Genomic DNA, 20,553 nt, shown 5'->3' with positions numbered 1-20,553 from the left:
CCCTGTCATTGTCCCAGAGTTCCAATGATGGTGTCCAGGATCTAGTGAACAGGGAGGTCCTTGCTGAGGCCTGTGCTCTCTGGACATCTCCAGAGAAGTCAAAACTCCTGTTGTGTTGGTCATCTGTCCCTCTCCCCGGCCAGGAAGGGTTGGCTAGTTCTCCATGGCAGCCCTTCCCCAGGCTCAACTGATTGGGTCAGGTTGAGGTCACCCAACTCAAACTTAGCCAATCAGAATGTGTCTCATGGGATTTGAAATCAGGGCACAAAGATTAGGTTAGCTGCAGGGAACTGAAGTAAAAGGTGTGCTGCCTCCAGGCAGGGGCTGCCATTTTGGGGTGGTGAAGTTCAGCCAAGGGGAAGCTTGGTTGATAGGGACAGGGAGGAGGTGGAGCCAACGTGTAGCGGGGACTAGAAATGAGAGCCTTCCAGCTCCAGGTAGAGATAGACACACACAGGTGTTTTTCAGCTTGGAGAGGAAGGACGGCAGTTGATTCTACAATTGTGCTTCTTAAAATTTCTCTGTTACCTTACAAAGGGTACTTTGTTTGAAAGAGGCAGAATTTTCCCTGAAAATGGCCCTAAGACAGACTGACATGCAGAGTAAGATGACAAGAAATAAACTTAAAAATGTGGAATTAGTTGGAAAGGAATAAGGGGCAGGGACTGGCCCATGATATGTGGTAACAAAGCTGCTAATTCTGTTGTGCTCCATGGTTATTGGGACCCAGAACTTGGGCCCAAGGAGAGCCAGGCTCAGGGGACCATAGAGAAAGACAGAATCAAGGATTTGGTTTTTGGTTTTGTTTTGCTTTGTTTTTTGATTTTTAGTTGAGGATGGCCACAATCGCTTTATTTTATCTATTTATTTTTATGTGGTGCCGAGGATCAAACCCAGGGCCTCACATGTGCGAGGCAAGCGCTCCACCACTGAGCCACAACCCCAGTTCCAAGGACCCGTTTCTTGCCAGGACACTCTCCTCACCTGCCTCTGCTCTTCCCAGCATCCTCTGTGAACTGAAATCATGGCTCTTGGTAGCCCAGAGACTCAACTGTTCCAGAACGAACTCAAGAAAAATCTACGCTGGCACTCCCCGGCTCCAAATTCAAGTATCCCAGGAAAGGACTGTGTTTGGCTGGGGACTGGGGGCAACACGATTCCTCATCCACTCGCAGCAGCGAGAATATGTAGGTATGACGGGCCCAGCTTGGGTCAGCTGTCCTTCTCTAAAGCAGGCCGTGTCCAGGGCAGTGGGTTCTATAAGAAGACAGTGGTTTCTACTCAGCCCGTATGGCTAGGGGTGAGGGAGGAGGAACCCACACAAACAGGGGCTCTCTGAGCAGACCGAGCTATGGATGGCCACTCTGTTTTTCAAGCATGGGGATCTGAGGAGGGGTCAGCTCAGTTTTCACCACCTACCTCTCTCAGGAGAAGCACAGGGGACTGGTTGGTCTCTGCTGATGACAACTGTGTAGGGCTGGGCTGAAAACTTACCCTCCTCCGCCCTTGCCGTCTGGAGCTTTCCAGTCCCTGGGCCTGGTTTCCCTTCACAATTGCCCAGCTGATGTGCTGGTGCCCAAAGTCTCCTCTTTCCTACATTCTGACCCAGGAATCTGGATTTTGACTGTAGCCTCTCCTGGGATTGTTTGGGAAACACTGGTTTAGGCCCTGGAGGGTGAACCTCTCACTTGGCTGGAAATGAGTCCAAAGTAGAGGAAGGATGGCACCTGCAGGATAGATTCAGTCACCAGGAAGTCATTACAGCAGTATTCTGTACCTTGGCTGTGCATTAGAGATACCCAGGGAACTCCCCAACCCTCTCACCTTGCCCCAGCAGCACCAGGAAGTGGTGAGAGCAGAGCCTCTGCAAACGGGAGCTAGCCAGCGCAGTTAAAATTCATGTTCCCCTGGTGACTTGGATGTGTAGCCAGGCTTGACAACCACTAGCCTGCGGAAAACTATCATTTTGACTCCACCTACACTCCTGCTTCAATACCTTGCCCCTCCCAAAGTCTGGAAGAGTGGCTCTTCCTGCCCTCTGGTCCTACCTCTGCAGATTGGATCAAGGACACCTGACCTAATCCTGGCTCACCACAATTTCTCTTGGGAATTGGAGTTGACTAGGGAGGCTGTGAGCTCCTGTGGGGGGGAATGGAGGCTGTCATTTTAAGGTAACTGGGTTCAGTCAGGCACCCCTTGATTGACAGTTAAGGGAGCCACTCCTGCAGAAAGGGACAGGTGATCCAAGCTATTGTGCAACTAGAAGTTGAATAAGGAGAAAAGTGAAGCCGTACATGGTGGTACACATCTGTAATCCTAGCAGCTTGGGAGGCTGAGGCAGGAGGATTGAAAGTTCGAAGCCAACCTCAGCAATTTAGTGAGGCTTCAAGCAATTTAGCGAGACCCTGTCTCAAAATTAAAAAAAAAAAAAGGGCTGGGGATGTGGCTCAGTGGTAAAGCACCACTGGGTTCAATCCTGAGCACCAATAAAAGAAAAAGAAAAAAGAAAGAAAGAAGAAGAAAGTGAAGAAGTGCATCCCCATCCTCCACTCCCCCAGGCTCAGGCTGGCCTGGGCTTCCCTGAGCCTTTGTCCTACAGGAACCACCATGTTAGAGGACATCTGTAAAAGGGCTGCTTTCCTTGCAGCCAAATAGTTTTAAATACAGACAGCCCTGAAAGACAACACTTAGCTCAGCCCTGAGTCCCGCTCCATTCTCTGGAGGGTCCAGGAAAGGATAGCAACTAGCACCAGCTAGGTCCTTTCCATGAGCATTGTGTCCAAGTTTCCCAACAACCCTGTAAGGGGGGGAATGATTATCCTCTTTTTTTTTTTTGCAGAGCCGTGCAGTAATGTGCCCCAGGGCGCCTGGCTGATTAGTGTGGAGCAGAGGCATAAACCAGGGTGCGCCAAATCACTTCCAACCGATCTCACCGGAAGCCAATTATGCAAAGCAGGGCAGAGTGGAGGGCCTGCTGCGGTGAGGGAATGGGGGCTGCTGCTGGTCTGCCCCTCCCCTGCCCCCAGTAGAGACAGGGCTTGAGGGTGGGGCTGACCATTTGAGGATAACTCTCTTGGACCTTGGCCCTGGGAGAGAAGCTGCTGGAGAGGCAGGGCCCAGGGTCCACACACAGGGCCGGCCGGACAGCTGCCATCACTCCCGGGTCATCATCATCATAGCTACTGTGTGGGCTCCAGAGCAATCCACAGAGACTGCTCCTGGCCTGCCCCCTGTGACTTCTCATCACATCTGGTGCTCATATCGCTCATCCTAATTTTTAAATGTTACTTGAGGGAAGTGGCTGGGGTCTGTCTCCTTCACCACACACTAGGCTCCCTAAGGGTAGGAACTTTGCTCATCTTGTTCTTCTTATTGTTCTCATGCCCATCCCAATGACGGGTGAGAGTAGATGCTCAGTGTGGGAGGAAAGGAATGTTCCAGAACAAAAATATATACCCCATTTTTTAGACTGGGAAAGTGAAACCCAGAGAGGAGAAATGGATCAGGGTCACACAGCAAGTAACAGCTGAGCTGGGCCAGAACCTGACCCAGAGTCTGGGGGTGGAGGAAGCCCCAAGAGACCAAGTGGCGGTGAGATTCAGGAGGGATGTAGGCGTACACCATCCCGACAGACTGAACGTGGGATGAGAGAGGTCACGAAGGCCCTGAGTAGAAGTGCTTTTCCACAGTCAAGACCCCTCTGACCAGGAACACGCTACCCTTCTGGAGCTAGTGAATGAGCAGTGACAGCTGTCCTCAAGATTGAGAGCTGTGGCCCTTCCAGAGTGGGCAGCAGATGGGCCATGAGCTGGAGAACATGAATGGCCCGCAGGGCCTTAATACAAGGGCTGCTAGAAATTATGCTGGATTTCAAGGTTGCGACAGAGAAAGAGAGGGACAAAGAAAGAGAGCTTGTCCATCCCGTAGGAAAAAGACAAATACGACTGGCTGTCACTATGGGCTCTTAATTTCCACTTTGATGGGACAGATCTCCCTTTTGGATAGGGCACCTGGTCTTGGAATGGGTCAGGTCGCATGGCAGGGACAAACCCTCCTTGCCGGCCCCTGTGAGTCCCAGGGTCCAGGGACCCATGATTGTTCTGAAAGGCCAAGGACGGGAAGCTGTGTAGGGAATCCATAAGAACAATGACACTAGAAGCAGACGTTTATTGGCCACTTATTCTGTGCCAGTGCCTGTTCTAAGGAACTCGCAGGCATGACCTAATCTGTTCCTCACAAGCCACATGGGCAGCTTGCCCAACATCACACACTGGTAGGTGGCAGAGCCAAGATTTGGACCCAGCTCAGCTGGCCCCAGCCCCCATGCTTTTGAACCCCTACACTCCGCCTGACTTCATGTAATGTTATGTTTTAATGTGATTCAAAACCTCAGAGTCTGGTTTTGCCTGTGGCCATCTTGGTGAGTCCTGACACAGGGGATTGATTGATTTAGAATGGGGGAGAGGGGGCCCTATACCATGAGCTGAAGACTACCAGAAAAATAAGTGGGGTGTGTGTGTGTGTGTGTGTGTGTGTGGAGAGAGAGAGAGAGAGAGAGAGAGAGAGAGAGAGAGAGAGAGAGAGAGGATATGAATGTCCAGTGGGGGGAGGAAGGAGGGGGCTGGGAACATCCCAGGCAGAGTTTGGAGGAACAGCGGTGGGGCCTGGAGAATTTTGGAGCAGCTTGGGCATTTGAGGAAGAGAAAACGAGGTCAGTGCAATCTCTTCAGAATTCTCTAGAGAGAAGGCATCCTGAATCATCCAAGCTCTCTGCAGTCTTTGGGCCAAGTTCCCTGGCAGACCTGGTGCTGCCAGCCTCACATGGAGCCTCTGGCCAGGATGCTCACCTGTCCCCGGTCCATCCAGAGGAACCAGTGTGGCTGGGACTTACCTCAGTCTCAGTATCTAGCCTCTGAGACCCCCCACCACTCCTGCCCTCAGCCTACCCCTGCCTTCTAACTCTAAGAAGGAGGGCTCAGGGCAGAGGGGTCCTGTGAGGCAGGGTCTCCATGGCCACGCCCCTGCCTGGTCCCTCTAGGCCTTTATCCTAGCAGCGCAGGCTGGTCGCCTAGGAGACAGAGCCAGGCGCGCTCTCATTGGCTGGCAAGGGCAAGGCGGGTGGGAGCGGGGTTCCAGGATGCTGCTCCCGTGCATGCACGTGTGCGTGTGTTCGTGGTCTCTTGTGTGTGTGTGTGTGTGTGTGTGTGTGTGTGTGTGTGCAGGGTGACTGAACACAGGGCACAGGGGCCAGACTGGCTGCACTGTGGTCCCAGGAAGGGATGAAGATGCGCTGCGGATGTCTGGGAAACCCCCAGTGATTGGAGCTGGGGAGCTCGGTTGGGGTATGGCTCATCCAGGATCCCCTAGGCAGTGCGCCTGTCAGTATCTCTGTGTGAGTGCCGGACAGGGACTGCTTCGTGGGACTGTACATTAGTGTGAATGTACAGGGTGGGAGTGTTGAGTGCGGGGGTTACAATGTGACATATTATCTGGTGCACACCAGTGGCGTTTGCTTGTATGGGTACCTGAAAAGTTCCTGTGTGGCCACAAACTGCAGCATGTGTGTGAGGATGGACAAATACGTGCACATGTGTACCTGTTGGAGTAGAGGTGTGTGTGTGTGTGTGTGAGAGAGAGAGAGAGAGAGAGAGAGAGAGAGAGAGAGAGAGAAGACGTGTGAAAACTCACTCTAAAGAAGGAGCACTCACCTAGCACGTGAGAAGCACTGGGTTCAATTCTCAGCACCACGTTAAAAAAAAACAATAATAAAAGTATTGTGTCCAATTACAACTAAAAAAAAATTTTTTTTTAAAGAAGGCACTTTGGCATCTGCCTCCTCTGTTCCCACAACTCAAAGATTTCCTCCTTAATTTCTGAGATGTGCCCCTCTCATGCTTAAGAACCCACCATAGCTCCCCCCTGCTCAGATGCTGCTCTATAGCACAACCTGCCCCAACTTCCTCAGCCACCTGCCCTATCCTCCATAGGAGTACCAGGGGACAATGAGGGAGGGTCCTGTCTCCAGAACAGGGGAGGCTTCAGAGACAAAGATGACGTGTTCAAAGCAAAGTTTCTTTTTCCTGAGCCAGCAGAACTGGAGCGGAGGGTCTGGGGGACCTTTGGAAAGCTGGCACCTGTCTCTGATCCGAAGTCCACTCTCTACATGAATGTTTTCCGAGCTCACCTCTTCTTGTGGGATATTGGGCTCCACAGATGCAAGTGCTTACCAGGTGTGTCCCCTCATCCACCCCAGCCCTAGTATGTTTGGAAGTTTCCTTTGATGGGGGCAGTAGGCAGGTCAGCAGGGGGCGGGGGACTCAGGGGCCCAGGAACCCATCCTGGGTTCTCCTGGCCTCTTGAGGTCTCATCCTCACCCCAAAACAATCTCCCCCTTTACTCTGCACTCCTAGAAGTCCCTTCTGCCTCTGGGTGACTGCAGGGGCCATCATCCTTGAGGGAGAAATGGAACAGCTGTCCCTCTGGCTCTTAGCCAGTCAGGTGCCAGCCCACAGTCAGGCTGCCGGGCTTTGTGCTCTGGCTGCAGGACCTTCCACTGGTCCCTGTCCCCAGCTGGTGGCTCCACCTGGATTCACCATGGGCCAGAGGATCTTGGCTGCTCCTTTTGGGCCATCTTGCCGGGTTGTGCCCTTGGAGCTCATCTGGTCCAACTCCAGCTGTTCAGAAAGAACAGTAAGGCCTAGGGGCAGGGACTCACCCCAGGTGGCAGATGAGAGGAAGGCTGCCCAAGAAGGACATGGGAAGACTCTAGGAAGGTCACCACCAGAAGCATCCATGTGCTTGGACAGCAAGGCCTCGGGGGACTTTGGTTGTCATAGCTCTAGACTGAGTAGCACCTGAGGCAGGTTGGGGGGTTGAGCAGAGGTGCTGGGTGACCAGGGCCAGGGCTCCATTTCTGGTGATTGACGGTTGTGGCTGCTGTGAGCAAAGACAGGGAGATTGATGGCCCAGGCACAGGGCCAGGCTGTAAAAGTCCTTCTGCAGAAGAGACCGTGACCGTCTCACTTCAGCAGCAGTGTGATGGGGACATCACTGCGGTCTGGGGTGAACTCTGTAGCTGGAAGGGAGAGGGGGACCCCGACAGTGTAGGCTTCTCTCTGACCCTTGGGAAGGTCAGTCCAGAGGTGCTCAAGGACTGGCGTAAGGTCACCCAACAATGCCTTTCCGCCTCTCAGCGCTGGACTGTGGACAGGGCCGGAGACATGGACGCCCCCACTCATCACTGGGCGATGCTGAGGGGCAGCTGCACACCCCTCCCACCCTGAGTGTTCCCTGTGTCCTTGGCAAGTCCCAAGCAAGGCTCTGGGGCTGGCAGGCAATGGAAAGAACGAGGCTTTACTGTGCCGGCCTCTCTCCTCTTTACAATGCCATATTATTTTTAACGAGCTAGGTAAATGTCTGTGAGTCAGAGCAAAGTCAGAGCCTCCAGCTGCCCCCTCCTCTGGGACTGGGCGCCTTCTCCCCACCCTCACCGGGGCCTGTCTGGCCTTGTGTTTCCCAAGGGAAGTTTTTCTGGGTGGTGTGGCGCTTGCCTCCTTATGGTCACCTCTCAGTTTGACTAAGTCAGAGTGGGGCTATTTTGTGACCTTGGACCTGTCACTTCCCAGCCCTTTTTAAATTTTGAGACGGGGTCTCCCTGAGTTGCTTAGGGTCTTGCTATATTACTGAGGCTGGCTTTGAACTTGTGATTCTCCTGACTCAGCCTCTGGAGCCGCTGGGGTTACAGGCGTGCGCCACCGAACCCAGCACATTTTGTGCCTTCTGTGTCTCACCTTAGCTGTGCAACTTTGGGAGTGGCTCAGTCTCTGAGACTCGTTCTTGTCATCATCAAAATAGGGGGACAGTCATGCTGATCACTGCCCTTGGGCTGAGCTCTGGGTGCAGCACACTGAGAGAGGCGGATCAGGGCAGGGCACGCCTGTCCTCTGTACTGCCTTCAGCTTCCCCTTCCTCTCTGTTCCTCCCAAACATTCTGGCGTGTGAGGTTGGGGTGTGAAGGAGCTGGGAGAGGGGAGAGGCTGGGACTGAGCACTGGGGCATCCCTGACTCTCTGTGTCCCTCCCCACCAAAGCTCTACCCTAGTCTTCTCAGCCAGTACCACTGTCGCCTGGCATGATGTCAGGGCCAAAATGGTGGGTGCAGGCTAATAGATTTCCCGGGAGGCTGTGGGTTCCTTGGCAACTCCCTTGGGCAGGCAGAGGCCTGAGCTCCTGGGGACGACTCTGTTCCCTAGGGCTGTGCTCATGGGCACGGTGAGCCCTAGTTTCTCAGCAGGTACTGAGACTGCCAGGCCTCTGATCAGGCTGCTTGTTGTCACCCGGTGTATTAGGCTCTGATCTTGGGGCCCCACAGAGATAGATGTCAGGTGGACTGGGAATCCCGAAGGGAAGTTGACTGACAGCTTTGAACACGCGCCCCCATGCCCCAGGTGCTCACCCACCCTGCCTCTGCATATTCTCCACCACCGTCTCCTCCCTTTCCACAGAGAGGGCCACAGGAGGCAGCTGGCTGCGCCTGGCTCACAGAGGAGAAGTTCAAATTGGGAGTTGTTCAGAGGTCCTGGTACAGCACCTACCTGGAGGTGGGACTCGGAAGTCACTTCTTCTTCCAAGCCTCCGTGTTTCTGTCTGAAAGGAAGCACATTGGAACCTCTTCAAGGTGGGATTCCATAAGAGAATGTTGGGACAGCGACTGACCTGGTGCCTGGCACGAGCCTTTGATAAGCACTAGCTGTTGGGATTATTGCACTTCTTACCTCCTGAACCCGTGTCCCACTTCTGCCCACTGTGGAGAGGACATTGGATGGGGGGAGCAAAGTCGGATTCAAGTCCTGGCTCTTCACTTACCGGTTGCAGATTCTTGGGCCAGTCACCATCCTTGACCCCCTGCTCCCAGGCAGACTGTAGAGGTCTGTGCAGCCATGACTGGTTCCTCAAAGGAAAAAGGGAGTAACTGCAGAGGGTCACCTCCAAAGGTGGTTGCAAGGACCCTCGTGCCTGAGTGCCATGTGACTGTGCAGCTCCTCCCATCAAGAGCTGGGGTCCGTCTTCCCTCCCACTAAATCTGGGGAGCCTGTGACTTGCCTTGGCCGATAGACTGCAGCCAGGCGATGCTGCAGGATGTCCTGGAAGCTTCCCTTCTCACCATGGTGGAGCTGAGCCACCAGGAAGTGTCTAGCTCGTCTGGAGAGACCATGTGGAAAGAGAGAAGCCAGCTGTCCTGCAGCCCTTCCAGCCTCCCCCGCTGAGGCGACAGACATATCAGAAGCTACCTTGGATCTTTCAGTCCCTGTCAACACCATGCGGAACAGAGATGAGCTGCCGTCCTCACCAAGCTCTGCCTACGTTGCAGACTAGGAACATAAATAAATGGTTAGGATTTTAAGTCATTGAGTTTGGGGGTGACTGTTGTGCGGAAACAGATAACTGATGCAGTCCCTTAGATCCTCCTGTACCATCTCAAACTTGGCTTGCACAAGGTTGAGCTCCTTGGCAACCTCTGATTGGACAAGGGGATGTTTAGCTGACTGTGAGGCAGCCAATCTATTGGCTGGTAAGTGACCAATCACGTTTTTCCTCTGGAGAGTATGAATGAGATCAGAGACTCTAGCAAGCCAGACCAGGAAGGAGGAGGGACCAGGAGACTTTCAATGGGAACTGGTGGCGGGGGCAACTTTCAGCCTTGTGCAGGCTGTTATGTCACCAGAGGACACCAAATTGGGGAGAGAAGCAGGAAAGGCAATAGACCATGAAACTGGGTTCTGTGAGGCTCCAATAAGTCCTTTAACTCCAGCTGGCCCGTGCTGTCTCTGCTTCTTGTAACACATGAACTCCAAAGCTCGTGGTCCCTTGGCCAGCTGGCCACAGAACTTCTGCAGGGACCAGTTAGAGGTCTACACTGCTCCTCTGACCCCTTTTTCCTCATCCTTTGTGACACCCGCTAACCTCCATCCTGCAACATACACAGATTGAGGCCTTGTCCTCCAGGGCCCCAGGTCTGGCCATTCTCTCTCTGTGCTGGACAGACAGGGGTGATGGCCTAGAGTCTGCTCCTTCTGCCCACACAGCCCTAAAGCCTTCAGTGGCAAAGCAGAGGGGATGACCAGATTCAGCTCTACCCCAACCCCATTTGGGGTCCCAGCTCTTGAGACTCCATTGGTCCTGCACATAGCCCCTTCCACCCCCAGTCCTTGAGTTCAGTCACCACTCCCTTACTCGTCACACTAATAAAAGTGGTCACTAGTGTACCCCAAGCAGGTGCCTGTGTAGGTAGGCACTTTACAACACTAATTTCTGACACCTTGTAAACAGTATTCTTAACCCTGTTCTTCATACAGGACTCAGTGGTGATGATGGGATTTGAACCAAGGTCTGCCTGACTCTAGAGCAGGTACCATCTGCCACTCTGCTCTGTGACTCTAGGCAGGCTACTTCCCATCTCTAGGCCCAATAGTCTGACTTGTGAGGGGTAAACCAGGGAGAGGTTTGGGGTTTGCTGATCCTTCCAGCATTTACCCTCCTGGGTGTTTGCTGTGGCCAGGGCCACTTGCTTGACAAAGGCAGGTTCTCATTTTTGTCACCCTTCCTCTCTAAGGTGTGCCTGTCTTTTGGAGGAGCAGGCCTGGGGGTTGCTCTCATCTTGCTTTCCTGGAAAGAGAGCTGGACCCTCAGGATTCAGAATCTGCATTTTCCCTAGTAGTTTCTGACGACCTCACTCCCTTGGCCCCAGGCTGAAAGGTGAGCTGTGTGGCGGGTTCCACATCTCCACCTGGACTGAGCAGAGCGGGGCAGCTGTCAGGACTGTGGGGGGATGTGGGGGCCAAGGACACTTTGCCCCCCAAACCACTCTGGCTTCAGGTTCCTAGACATGCATGTGCCAGGGGAGGGGGTATCTGCTCTTCCTGTTTCCCCTGGAGAAAAGCCATGGAGAAAGTGGCCTCTCTAGTTTGGCTTCCCAGATGTTCCCCCTTAAACCTGGCAGGGCTCTTACAAATACTGGGGCCCACCACCTCTTCGACGGAGGAAGCCAGCAGGGAGCTGCTCTAGGCTGACCAGGCTTCCGGCTCCCAGCCTGGACTCTGCCCAACAAGCTCCTTTGCTTAGACCAACCAAGTCCCCTAACCCTAGACACATTCTCCCAAACGGACCCTCTCCCTAACTTAAAAGCCACCTAATTCTCTCAAGGACTTGAGTTTCCCCAGGGGGCTGCTTCCCTCCCAGTAGTCAGGAGTGAGTTGGCCTCTTGACTCCCCTTCTCTTAGCAGAAGCTTGAAGCATCCCAGAGGGGCTAAGTAATGATCCCATGGGCTTCCTCTTGCCAGGGACATGCCAGCTGGGGTTTCTAGGGCTGGGCTATTGGGGAGCCTGTGTGCTGGTCTCTCAAAGGTTCGTGGCCTGTTGGTTTCCTGAAGCCGCAGGTGTTATATCTGATGTCTTGATGCACGTGCCTCAGGACCCTTCTTCCTGCCTCTTGGGCTCCCCAAAGTGTTCTCCTGCCTTGGAATGGCTCTAGGAAGCCCTGATCCAGGTTAAGAAGTCTGTGGCTCCAGGAGTCTGAAACCAGACGCTGGTCCTTCCACTTTGAAACTGCAATTTCAGCTGAGCCCTCTGGTCCTCACCCTCTGCACCTGCACAAGAACTGGACTTGATAATAATCATTACTCCTACTGTCTCAGGAGAGCTTGCTGAGTCCCAGGTACTGCCCAATCAATAAACATACCCCGGCTCCCTCATTTGATCCTCCTAATGACCAAAAGTAGTACGATCGCCTTTATTTTACAGGTGAGAAGACTAAAGGAGTTAAGTAACAATCCCACACATTTGGTTTTAGAATTAGAACTTAAGCTCAGACCTGAGTTCAGACCTCAGGGCCTTCTAAGCACTAGTCTAGGCTGTCACCAACGACCTCACCTTCTCCATGTCAATATTCCAGGGTCCTATAGAAAGATGATTCCGTTTTTTCCCAGGACATAAAATCACAGTCCAGAGGCTTGACCATTCCCCAGAACCAGGAAGTCGTGGGTGGTGCTTAGGGGAAAGGGCATGGGTAGGGTGGCCCAGAAGTTGGCTACAAACTATATCAACTGGAGCCAGGAGCAGAGTGGCCTCTTAGAGATGCCTGCAGAATGAATGAATAAGTGAATGACACAGTGCCAACTCCATGTCATCCACTACATACGTGGTTTTGAAGGTGCTAGGCATGTGGCTCTCTAGTTCATGCTGGTTCAGGTGGGGAGTAAGCCCTGAGAAGAGTCCTGATTGGAGGAGGCCCTTCTGAAACATTCTGGAAGTTTCTGGTTGCTAAGGGGTCACTTCCCTATTGCTGTCCTTCCTTGTTCAGTTGAGTCTGTGCCACCAGTTCCCACATCTCCCTTGGCCTGAGGATTAACAGGCCACAGGGTCATACCAGGTCTGTGGGATTGAATTCAAGATGTCTCCAGGAGCAAAAGGAAACTTGGAGGAGAGAAGCCAGTCCCCCACCCCAACCCCGACCGAGTGCATTCCCTGCCCATCCGAGATTAGGGGCATGTAAGCATGTGTGCTGCAGGTCAAGCTGCTACCCAGTTCCTTCAGCCAAGGTCATTGGATTCTGGGAAAGTTACAGGTGATCCATCTGGCTCTTTACTGTCACCTAGGCCACCGCTTCTTGTGGCTGAGTTTGGAACATCTAGATTTGGTCTGAATGGGCCTGGTCAAGGCGGGGGCTGTTGTCTGGCCCTCTTGTTGAGCTCACATTCAAGGATAGGTCCAAAGTATGGCCTGGTGGCAGGAGGGACAGCTGAAAGGTAGGCTAGGTGTGTGGACAGTCCTGAGGGTAGCACACAGTAGATGCTCCATAAATGCTTGTGGAAAGAAGAGGAGGAGAGATCTGTGTGCAATCCCTGTATACATTCCAGCCAAAGCTAGCTGGGCTTTGCCTAGGGGCCTCGCAGAATGAGAGTGGAAGAATCCACGGTGCTCTGGGGGTCAAGAGCCTCGTCGCTCAAGCCGATGTGCCTGGCAGTGGTCTAGGCTGGTGTCCTAGAAGGAGCCTCTGGAGCTACCTCTTCCCCTGGCACCCGCCGCTCTGCCCCCATGGAGGTCCCCTCAGCGCGTCCCCCAGTGAGATAATAATGACCATAATGAGAACAGTCACCCACACGTGTGCACAGGCTTTACAGGTTACAAAGTGTTTCACATACATCATCTCATCAGTCCCTCACAACAGCCCTGTGAGGTAGGCAGGGCAAGGAATGCTCCCATTTGTACAGATGTGGACCCTGAAGCCCAGAGGAGCCCAGAGGAGACCTGCTTGAGGCTACACAGCAAGTGAGCAGCAGAGCTGGGGCCAGAGGTCAGGTGTCAGGCCAGCCTTTGGCTCCTGGCTCTCTCCACTGACTGTGCCATCCCCCAGGAGGGCCCCAGTCCCTGTCCAGAGTCCCAACCACACGGGAGCTGAGACTCCCCCAACCTCCACGCAGTAGAGCTGCCTGGCAGACAGGCCCCCAACCCCATTGGGCAGCCCTGTCCCCTCCACTCACTCCCTGCACCCAGCCAGCCCAGAGCAGCGCCCAGACCTGCCACCCAGCCTGCTCCTGATGGCGCCCCAGCACATGGGCAGAGGGTGGGGGCTGGAACCTCCTTTCCTGTTTTCCTGAGTGATCCCTCCCCATAGGGGAAGAGAAGAGAAAGGAGGAAGAGAAAAACAAGAAACTGAGTTGGAAGAAGGCCCTGGAGCAATCAGGACGTCAAAAGTTTGCATTCCGACTAGCTATAGGAAATAGTTTTTTTCTCTTTTTATTATTTCAAGTTTTCATAAAAATCCATAACTATTGAAACCCAAGTTACAGAGGAAGTTCGTAACTTTTTTTTTTAATTGAATCATTGACTCTGCTGCCTGTCTGTTCGTCGGCTCTTCACTCCAGTTTGTCAATGCAAGCCCCTGTGCAGGTGGGGTCCCCAGGCCTGGACTTCTGAGGTCCTGGTAAAAAGAGGGCAGGTAGTGAGGGCTGGCGGGGGGCAGCGGGGGTGGGAGGGAGAAAGAGTGTGTGGAGGGGCACAGGGGAGGTGGGAAAGACCGGGGAGTGAGCAGCTGCGGCCAGGCCCCTTCCCCTGCCCGGCGCGCCGGGGGTCCCTGCCCCCCGCCCTGTCCTCATATCATCTTCATGTTGAACTTGCGGGGCGCGTCCGCCGAGCTGATGCCCGCGTCTGACTTCCGGGGCACGTACTCTATCTCGATGTTGTGCTTCGTGTTGCCCTTGCCCCGGCTCCAGAGGAACAGCAGCACCAGGCAGAAGAGGACCACGCCCAGGAAGGAGATGAAGCCCATGGTGGTGGCGATGATGAGGGTCTTGATGTCGAAGGGGAAAGGCACGGTGGCGCGGGTGCTGTTGGCCTCTCCCTCACCCGGCTGGTTGGAGATGAAGGCAAACGTCTTGTTGGGCTGATGGGGCCAGTCGGGCGAGTAGCTGCGTACGTGCAGGTGGGCGGGCATGGAGTCGTTGCCACCCGCGTTGGCTGCGATGCACAGGTACGTGCCGTTGTCCTGTACCTGGGCGTAGCGCACCTCCAGCGTGCCGTCGGGGAAGACCGTGAGCCGCCCATTGCTCTTGGCCGAGACCAGGTGCTTGCGGGGTGAGAGCCAGAGGATGGCGGGCGGCGGGTCGCCATCCGCCCGGCACACGAACTGCACCGTGTGGCCCTCATCCACAAACACCTGCTGGGCCTTGCGGTCCCGGATGCGGGCGCGGCGGCAGGTGAAGTAGTTGGGCAGGAGCACATCCGGGAAGTCCTTGAACTCCTTGCCCTGTACGAACTCGGGTGTGGCGCACGTGGGCTGCTGCCGGTTGAAGTTGAGCCGCCAGCGGCGCCGGAACACCCACAGGAGCCGGCAGTCGCAGGCCAGAGGGTTGGAGTCCAGGATGAGAGTCTCCAGGTTGCCCACCGAGTGGAAGGCGGACTCCTCCAGGGTGGTCAGCTGGTTGCCAGAGACGTTGAGCACACGCAGGTAGTTGAGGCCGCGGAAGGCATAGGGCTCCACCACAGCCAGCTGCCCGCCCACCAGCTGGATCTCCTGCAGCCGTAGCAGCTCATGCAACATGGAGCCCTCTATGGTGCCGATGGGGTTGTAGGAGAGGTTGAGGAAACGGAGATAGACCAGGTGGCGCACGGCCAGGTAGGGCACGGCGGTCAGATTGCAGTGTGTGATGGACAGGGACGTCAGGTTGAGGCCGTAGAGGCAGTTGGGGGTCATGGTGTCCAGATAGGGCCAATGGGAGATCTCCAGGACCTTGAGCCGGTACAGCCTCTTGAAGGAGTAGTCCCGGATGGCGTTGATGTTGAGGTGCCGGAGCCGCAGGACGATGAGACCGTGCAGGTGAGACAGCGCCTCCGTGGGGATGGAGGTCAGATTGCATTTCTCCAGCGTCAGCTGCTCCAGGCTGTTGAGGCCGCTGAAGGCCCGGTGGGAGATGTAGACGAGGTCGTTGTCGCCGACCTCCAGCGACTTGAGGTTGTACAGGTCCTGGAACATGTAGTCCAGCAGGATGACGATCTTGTTCTCGCTGATGTCCAGCTTGGTCAGGTTGCTGAGGCCTGTGAAGACGCCCAGGGGGATGAGCTTCAGGCGGTTGCTGCGGAGCCCCAGCGTCCGGAGGTTGAAGAGGTTGTTGAAGGCGCCGGGCTCCACGGCGCTCACGATGTTCTCGTTGAGCTCCAGCTCCTCTAGGTGCGGGAAGCTGGCAAACTCGTCCTGGTTGAGGGTCTTGATGCGGTTCTTGCCCAGGTCCAGCAGGCGCGTCTCCGTGGGGATGCCCTCGGGCACCGCCACGAAGCGCTTGCGGTGGCAGAGCACAGCACGGTCCTGGGCCGAGCACTCACAGCGAGGTGGGCAGCCTGTGGCCGAGCCTGACAGCACTGAGCCCAGCACTAGCAGGAGGATGGGCTGCCAGCAGGCCAGGAGGGGGCTGGGCATGCTCCTTGCGCCCCCCGCCAGCATCCTCTCGCTCACCTGTAGCCGGAAGCAAGCACAGGACAGAGGTGGCAATGAGAGGCCAGTATTTGGTAAGACCCCACCCTGAGCCCTCTGTGCCCCATCAGGGTGTCCCTGATGCAGATAGACAGGGTGCACAGTAACACAGGACACCTCTTGGGACCCCATAGTGAGGTCCAGATGCTCAGGTCAGAGGGCCTCCTGCTGCCCAGCCTGCTTCCCCCTTGCCTCTTGCCCTGCCCAGAGCCCTCTGGGCATCCTGAAGATAAGGTGGGTTCAGGAAAGGGACAGTGCCACCTCCTTAATCCCTCTGCTCCATGAGGAATAAAGCCAGCCCTGCTGAGCTTCCCTGGGGCTCACAAAGGGGATCAAAGTGGCTCAAGGGTAGAGCTTTCTGGGGAAAGCCCAGAGAGGAGTGAGGAGGAGCCTGCCTGGCCCCCAGCAGGCTGGATGAGGGCTTGCGAGGCAGCTGGGGCTCTGAGAGCAAGGTGGGCAGACACTATTCCCCTCTCCACCAGCACTGCGCCTAAGCCCAAGTCCTAGGCACTCAGCACACTTCTAAAAGTACCTGTTATTCTCACCGATCTGCTCCCTGGTGGGGCTCTGGGTTCAGGGTTGGGCATCCCCATCCAGAAGCCAGTAGCCGGCCCTGCAAATCCCAGCTGGCCACCCTGTGGAATCCCCCAGACTCTCCTTCCTCTGGGCCCCAATGCTGACTCAGCTAAGGCTCCTCAGCCCAGGGAACACGTTCTCCTGCATCCTGGCCTTGGCGCTATGGTCCTCCCAGAAGACTGCTCCCCGCACCACCCCGCCCACTGAAATCCCCTCTGGAAGGCCTGATTGAGGCCCACTGCTCTGTGAAGCTTTCTTTGACCCCCAGTGGGGAGAGTGTTCTTCCAAAGACCCCTCACCCTCTTCTGCCTCTCAGGGCTCTGGTCAGCTCTCCCTAGCACCAGGATTCTGTGCAGCTGCTAGAAGCAGAAAAGAGCCGGGTTCCCACAGCCCAGGAGGGACAGCCCTGGAGGCTCTGGTCCACACTGCACAGCAAGAGCGTGAGGCTTGCTAAACGTGGGCCCTGAAGAAACGTGGCGCTTAGGCGTGGTGACAAGAGACAGTGCCAGGGATCGAGTACAGGCTGTGGGTGGAGTAAGCTAGGGGTGTGTGGGAACAGCCCCTCATTACTCTCCCATCCCATTTTCAGAGGAATCCCCCAGACACCTCCTGCCCCGGCCTGCCCCTCCCTTCCCACCTCCACAGTGGCAAGCAGGTGGAGGGGTGTTGGGGAGGCCTAGTTCCGACTCCAGGAGCCATTGCCTCCAAGTGATTGCAGGTGGACCAGACAGTCTGTGGACACAGAGCTGCAGATCTCCTGTTGCTGGTGGGTAAGGACCCATCTCTGCTCCTCCACCCGGCCCCCAGCACCCTTGAAACTCTGCGGCTGTGTCTATTTCCTATACTCCTGGCCCTGAAAAGGGCTCGCTGCATGCCAGGGAGGCCCCGGTTGGGTGTCCCACTCTGTCCTTCCTCCACCCCTCCCAATCCTCCCCATCTTCATACAGCCTCTACTTCAAGGCCACAGATCATCCATACTTGTTAATCAAAACTGTTAAGGCAACTAAGGCTCAGAGATGCTGTGGCTGTCCCAGGACACCTAGCCAACAGAGGGAGCAGATGTGGGGTAGGAGCTCTGGTCTGTCACATTCCAAAGATATAACACACTCTGGAATGCTCCACTGGTCTTCCAGGATTGACAGGTGTTTCCTGGTTGTTGATTGACTAAGTGACTGATTAACCAGAGAGGACTCAAGATTTTGTGTCAGTGACATGTTATGGAATCTGGAAGGCTTTGTTATCCCTAAGGGCTCTGTCCAACTCCCACCCCCAGTCCTTTCATTCTCTTGCCAGATTCTTCTGTGGTTCAGCTTCTCTCCACCCCACCCCCACTAGGCCATTTTCCACAGTCACACACGCTCCAATGACCCACCAGAAAAGCAAACATCCTGACAGGCGATCAATAAGTAATTGGGCCAGCAGCTGGGACTGGCGCGGGTGTGAGGCTGGGGACCTCAAGAGGTAAATAGGACTTTTAGCACCCAGCTCAGGGCTGAACTGGTGGGTGGTGTGGGAGCTGCTGGAAAGGAGGTTGAGGAAGGAGAGGGACAGTGAGGACACAGGCCCCCTTGAGATGCTGGAAGTCCCTCATACAGAATGTACCTGGCATTCCACATTTTTAATCACCTGACCTTGACCTGCCCATCAACCACCCGTCAACCTCCTTTCCCACCACTCTCCCAGAAGTGCCATATTCCAACCTTTAAGCTGTCCCCTTTTGGAGAACTGTCCCAGCCTCCGATCCCAGCAGTCTTTGTGTTCCCACTCTAAAGGCCCTCCCTTCCTGGAATCCCTCCGTGCCCCACTCCATCAGCCATCACCTCCCCCATGGCGTTCTCGCTCTTCTTGATAGTGATACCGTGCGAGTCTGCATAGCATTCCTCATTCCAAAAGTGATTTGAACCCACTGCCTCCAATTATGAAAAGTTATGCTACAAGATGATAAAGAAATGAAAGCTAAAGAAAGGAAGTCAGGAAAGAATGCCTCAAAGTCCTGCATATGACTAAAGTGGAGCTTCCTAGTGACCTGGGCAAAGAGGGAAACCTGCTTCGAGGCCTCAGCACTTGGTGCCTCTCCTGTATAATTCAGACTGGGCCAAATAATTGCTGATGTATTTGTCCCACCTGCTAGGGTAAGGTGCCCAAGGTGTGGCACAGAACAGGCCAGGATGAGTGTTCTTTGAAACAGAGGCATGAGTGAGTTTTTGCAGGGGTAGAAAGAAGCCTCTATATTAGAGCAGATTATGCTAAGTGAAGCTAGCCAATCCCTAAAAAACAAATGCCAAATGTCTTCTGTGATATAAGGAGAGTAACTAAGATCAGAGTAGGGACGAAGAGCAGGAGAAGAAGATTAACATTTAACAGGGATGAGAGGTGGGAGGGAAAGGGAGAGAGAAGGGAAATTGCATGGAAATGGAAGGAGACCCTCAGGGTTATACAGTGGAGGGGGTAGAGAGAGAGGAGGGGAGGGGAGGGGAGAGGTGGGGAGGGGGGAGGGTGGAGGATGGGAAAGGCAGCTGAGCACAACAGACACTAGTATGGCAATATGTATATCAATGGATGTGTAACTGATGTGATTCTGCAATCTGTGTATGGGGTGAAGGTGGGAGTTCATAACCCACTTGAATCAAAGTGTGGAATATGATATGTCAAGAAATTTGTAATGTTTTGAACAACCAACAATAAAAAATAAAAAAAAAAAAAAAAAAAAGAAAGAAGCCTCTCTAATGGGGCTGACCCTGGAACAATAATACCTAAGTTTATTTTTTTCCCCCAGTATTGAGGATTGAACACAGGGGTACTTAACCACTCAACTACATCCCCAGTACCCTCCTCCCCTTTTAAATATTTTTAAATATTTAGACAGGGTCTCACTAAGTTGCTTAAGTTGGCTTTGAACTTGCCATCCTCCTGCCTCAGCCTCCCGAGTTGCTGGGACTATAGGTATGAGCCACTCTGCTCTGCTGATACCCAGGGAATTTAAATGTGTTGATGGAAAAGCTGGTTTGACTCGCTCTGTCTAGCTGCCACCAACAAGCCAGACAATTACACGCTCAGTGTGGTGGGCCAGGCTCCACAGGACAGGACAGCCCTGGTGGGCACATCCTCTGAATCATCTCATCCTCTGTCTTTTACAGGTGACTGCAAGGTGTGGAAACTAAGGCCTGGAGATCTTGACTATGCTCTTGTGGCCTAGCAAGATTGCAGCACGCTGGGCCTAGTCCCACGTCTCACACCTCCATGGCATCCCTGTTATCTAGGGATGCTGGGGCCATCATGTCTGACTGGCAACGTGTGGTTCTTGCCTTCCTGGCATGGTCAGTCCTGCTGGCCACTCCTGCGTTGCTGCAGAGAGGTGTTTTATGCATTTTAATCAGTGCTTTAGTTTGGATCCTTGCCCCCTGAAGGGTTTTCCACAAGGGCAAAAATTAAAAATTGGGCCAATAAATAAAAAAGAAAATATAAACATCAAAGGCAGGCAGGTGGGCAGCAGAGACAGCTGTGCCCAGGGCATGAGGCACAGAGTCTACGGCAGCCCTGGTCCCAGATCAGGGGTTATTGGAGGGTGCAGAGAAGTGGGGCCATCAACCTGCCCTGCAGAGGGTGAGACCTGGGCTCTGAGCTGACCCCACAGTGGGGACGGACAAGCTCTAGTCAACACCCACACCTTCATGTGCCTGACACAGGCCACAAGTAGTTCTCTGCAGCCACTGGTCACTGTGTGACCTCGGGCAATGCCTGCACTCTCTAGCCTACTTCCCCCATTGCACAGTGAGTGGCTGGATTCCAGGGTCCCTGAAGGAGTTGGCAACAGGAACTGGACTTCTCCCAACTGGACAAGCAGGGGAGAGGCAGGGGAGAGGGGCCCAGGCTCCACACTGCAGTTTCACCTGAGCTGGGAGAATCTCTGTGAAGGTGGCCCCAAGTTGGTTGGGGGCTCTCATTCCAGCTGTT

At 54.4% G+C, this 20,553-nt stretch overlaps 1 protein-coding gene across 3 annotated transcripts in view; it reads right to left on the bottom strand.

Annotated features, from left to right (window-relative positions):
* Window positions 1-13,777: 13,777 nt before the first annotated feature.
* The window catches only part of Lingo1 (leucine rich repeat and Ig domain containing 1), a 145,280-nt gene continuing 138,504 nt past the window's right edge, over window positions 13,778-20,553 (bottom strand). For 2 of the 3 annotated variants that reach the window (XM_027926088.2, XM_027926087.3), the window contains one exon: window positions 13,778-16,005. In XM_027926088.2, the coding sequence (XP_027781889.1) occupies window positions 14,149-15,993 (1,845 nt within the window). In that variant the 5' untranslated portion in view covers window positions 15,994-16,005 and the 3' untranslated portion in view covers window positions 13,778-14,148. The remainder of the gene's footprint in view (window positions 16,006-20,553) is intronic. The other variant, XM_071608481.1, reaches the window with a different exon arrangement.

Source organism: Marmota flaviventris, chromosome 2, assembly GCF_047511675.1.
Source record: "Marmota flaviventris isolate mMarFla1 chromosome 2, mMarFla1.hap1, whole genome shotgun sequence".
Classification (NCBI taxonomy): Eukaryota; Metazoa; Chordata; class Mammalia; order Rodentia; family Sciuridae; genus Marmota; species Marmota flaviventris.
Note: the sequence above shows the minus strand (reverse complement) of the source record. Positions and strands in the feature narration are given on the sequence as shown.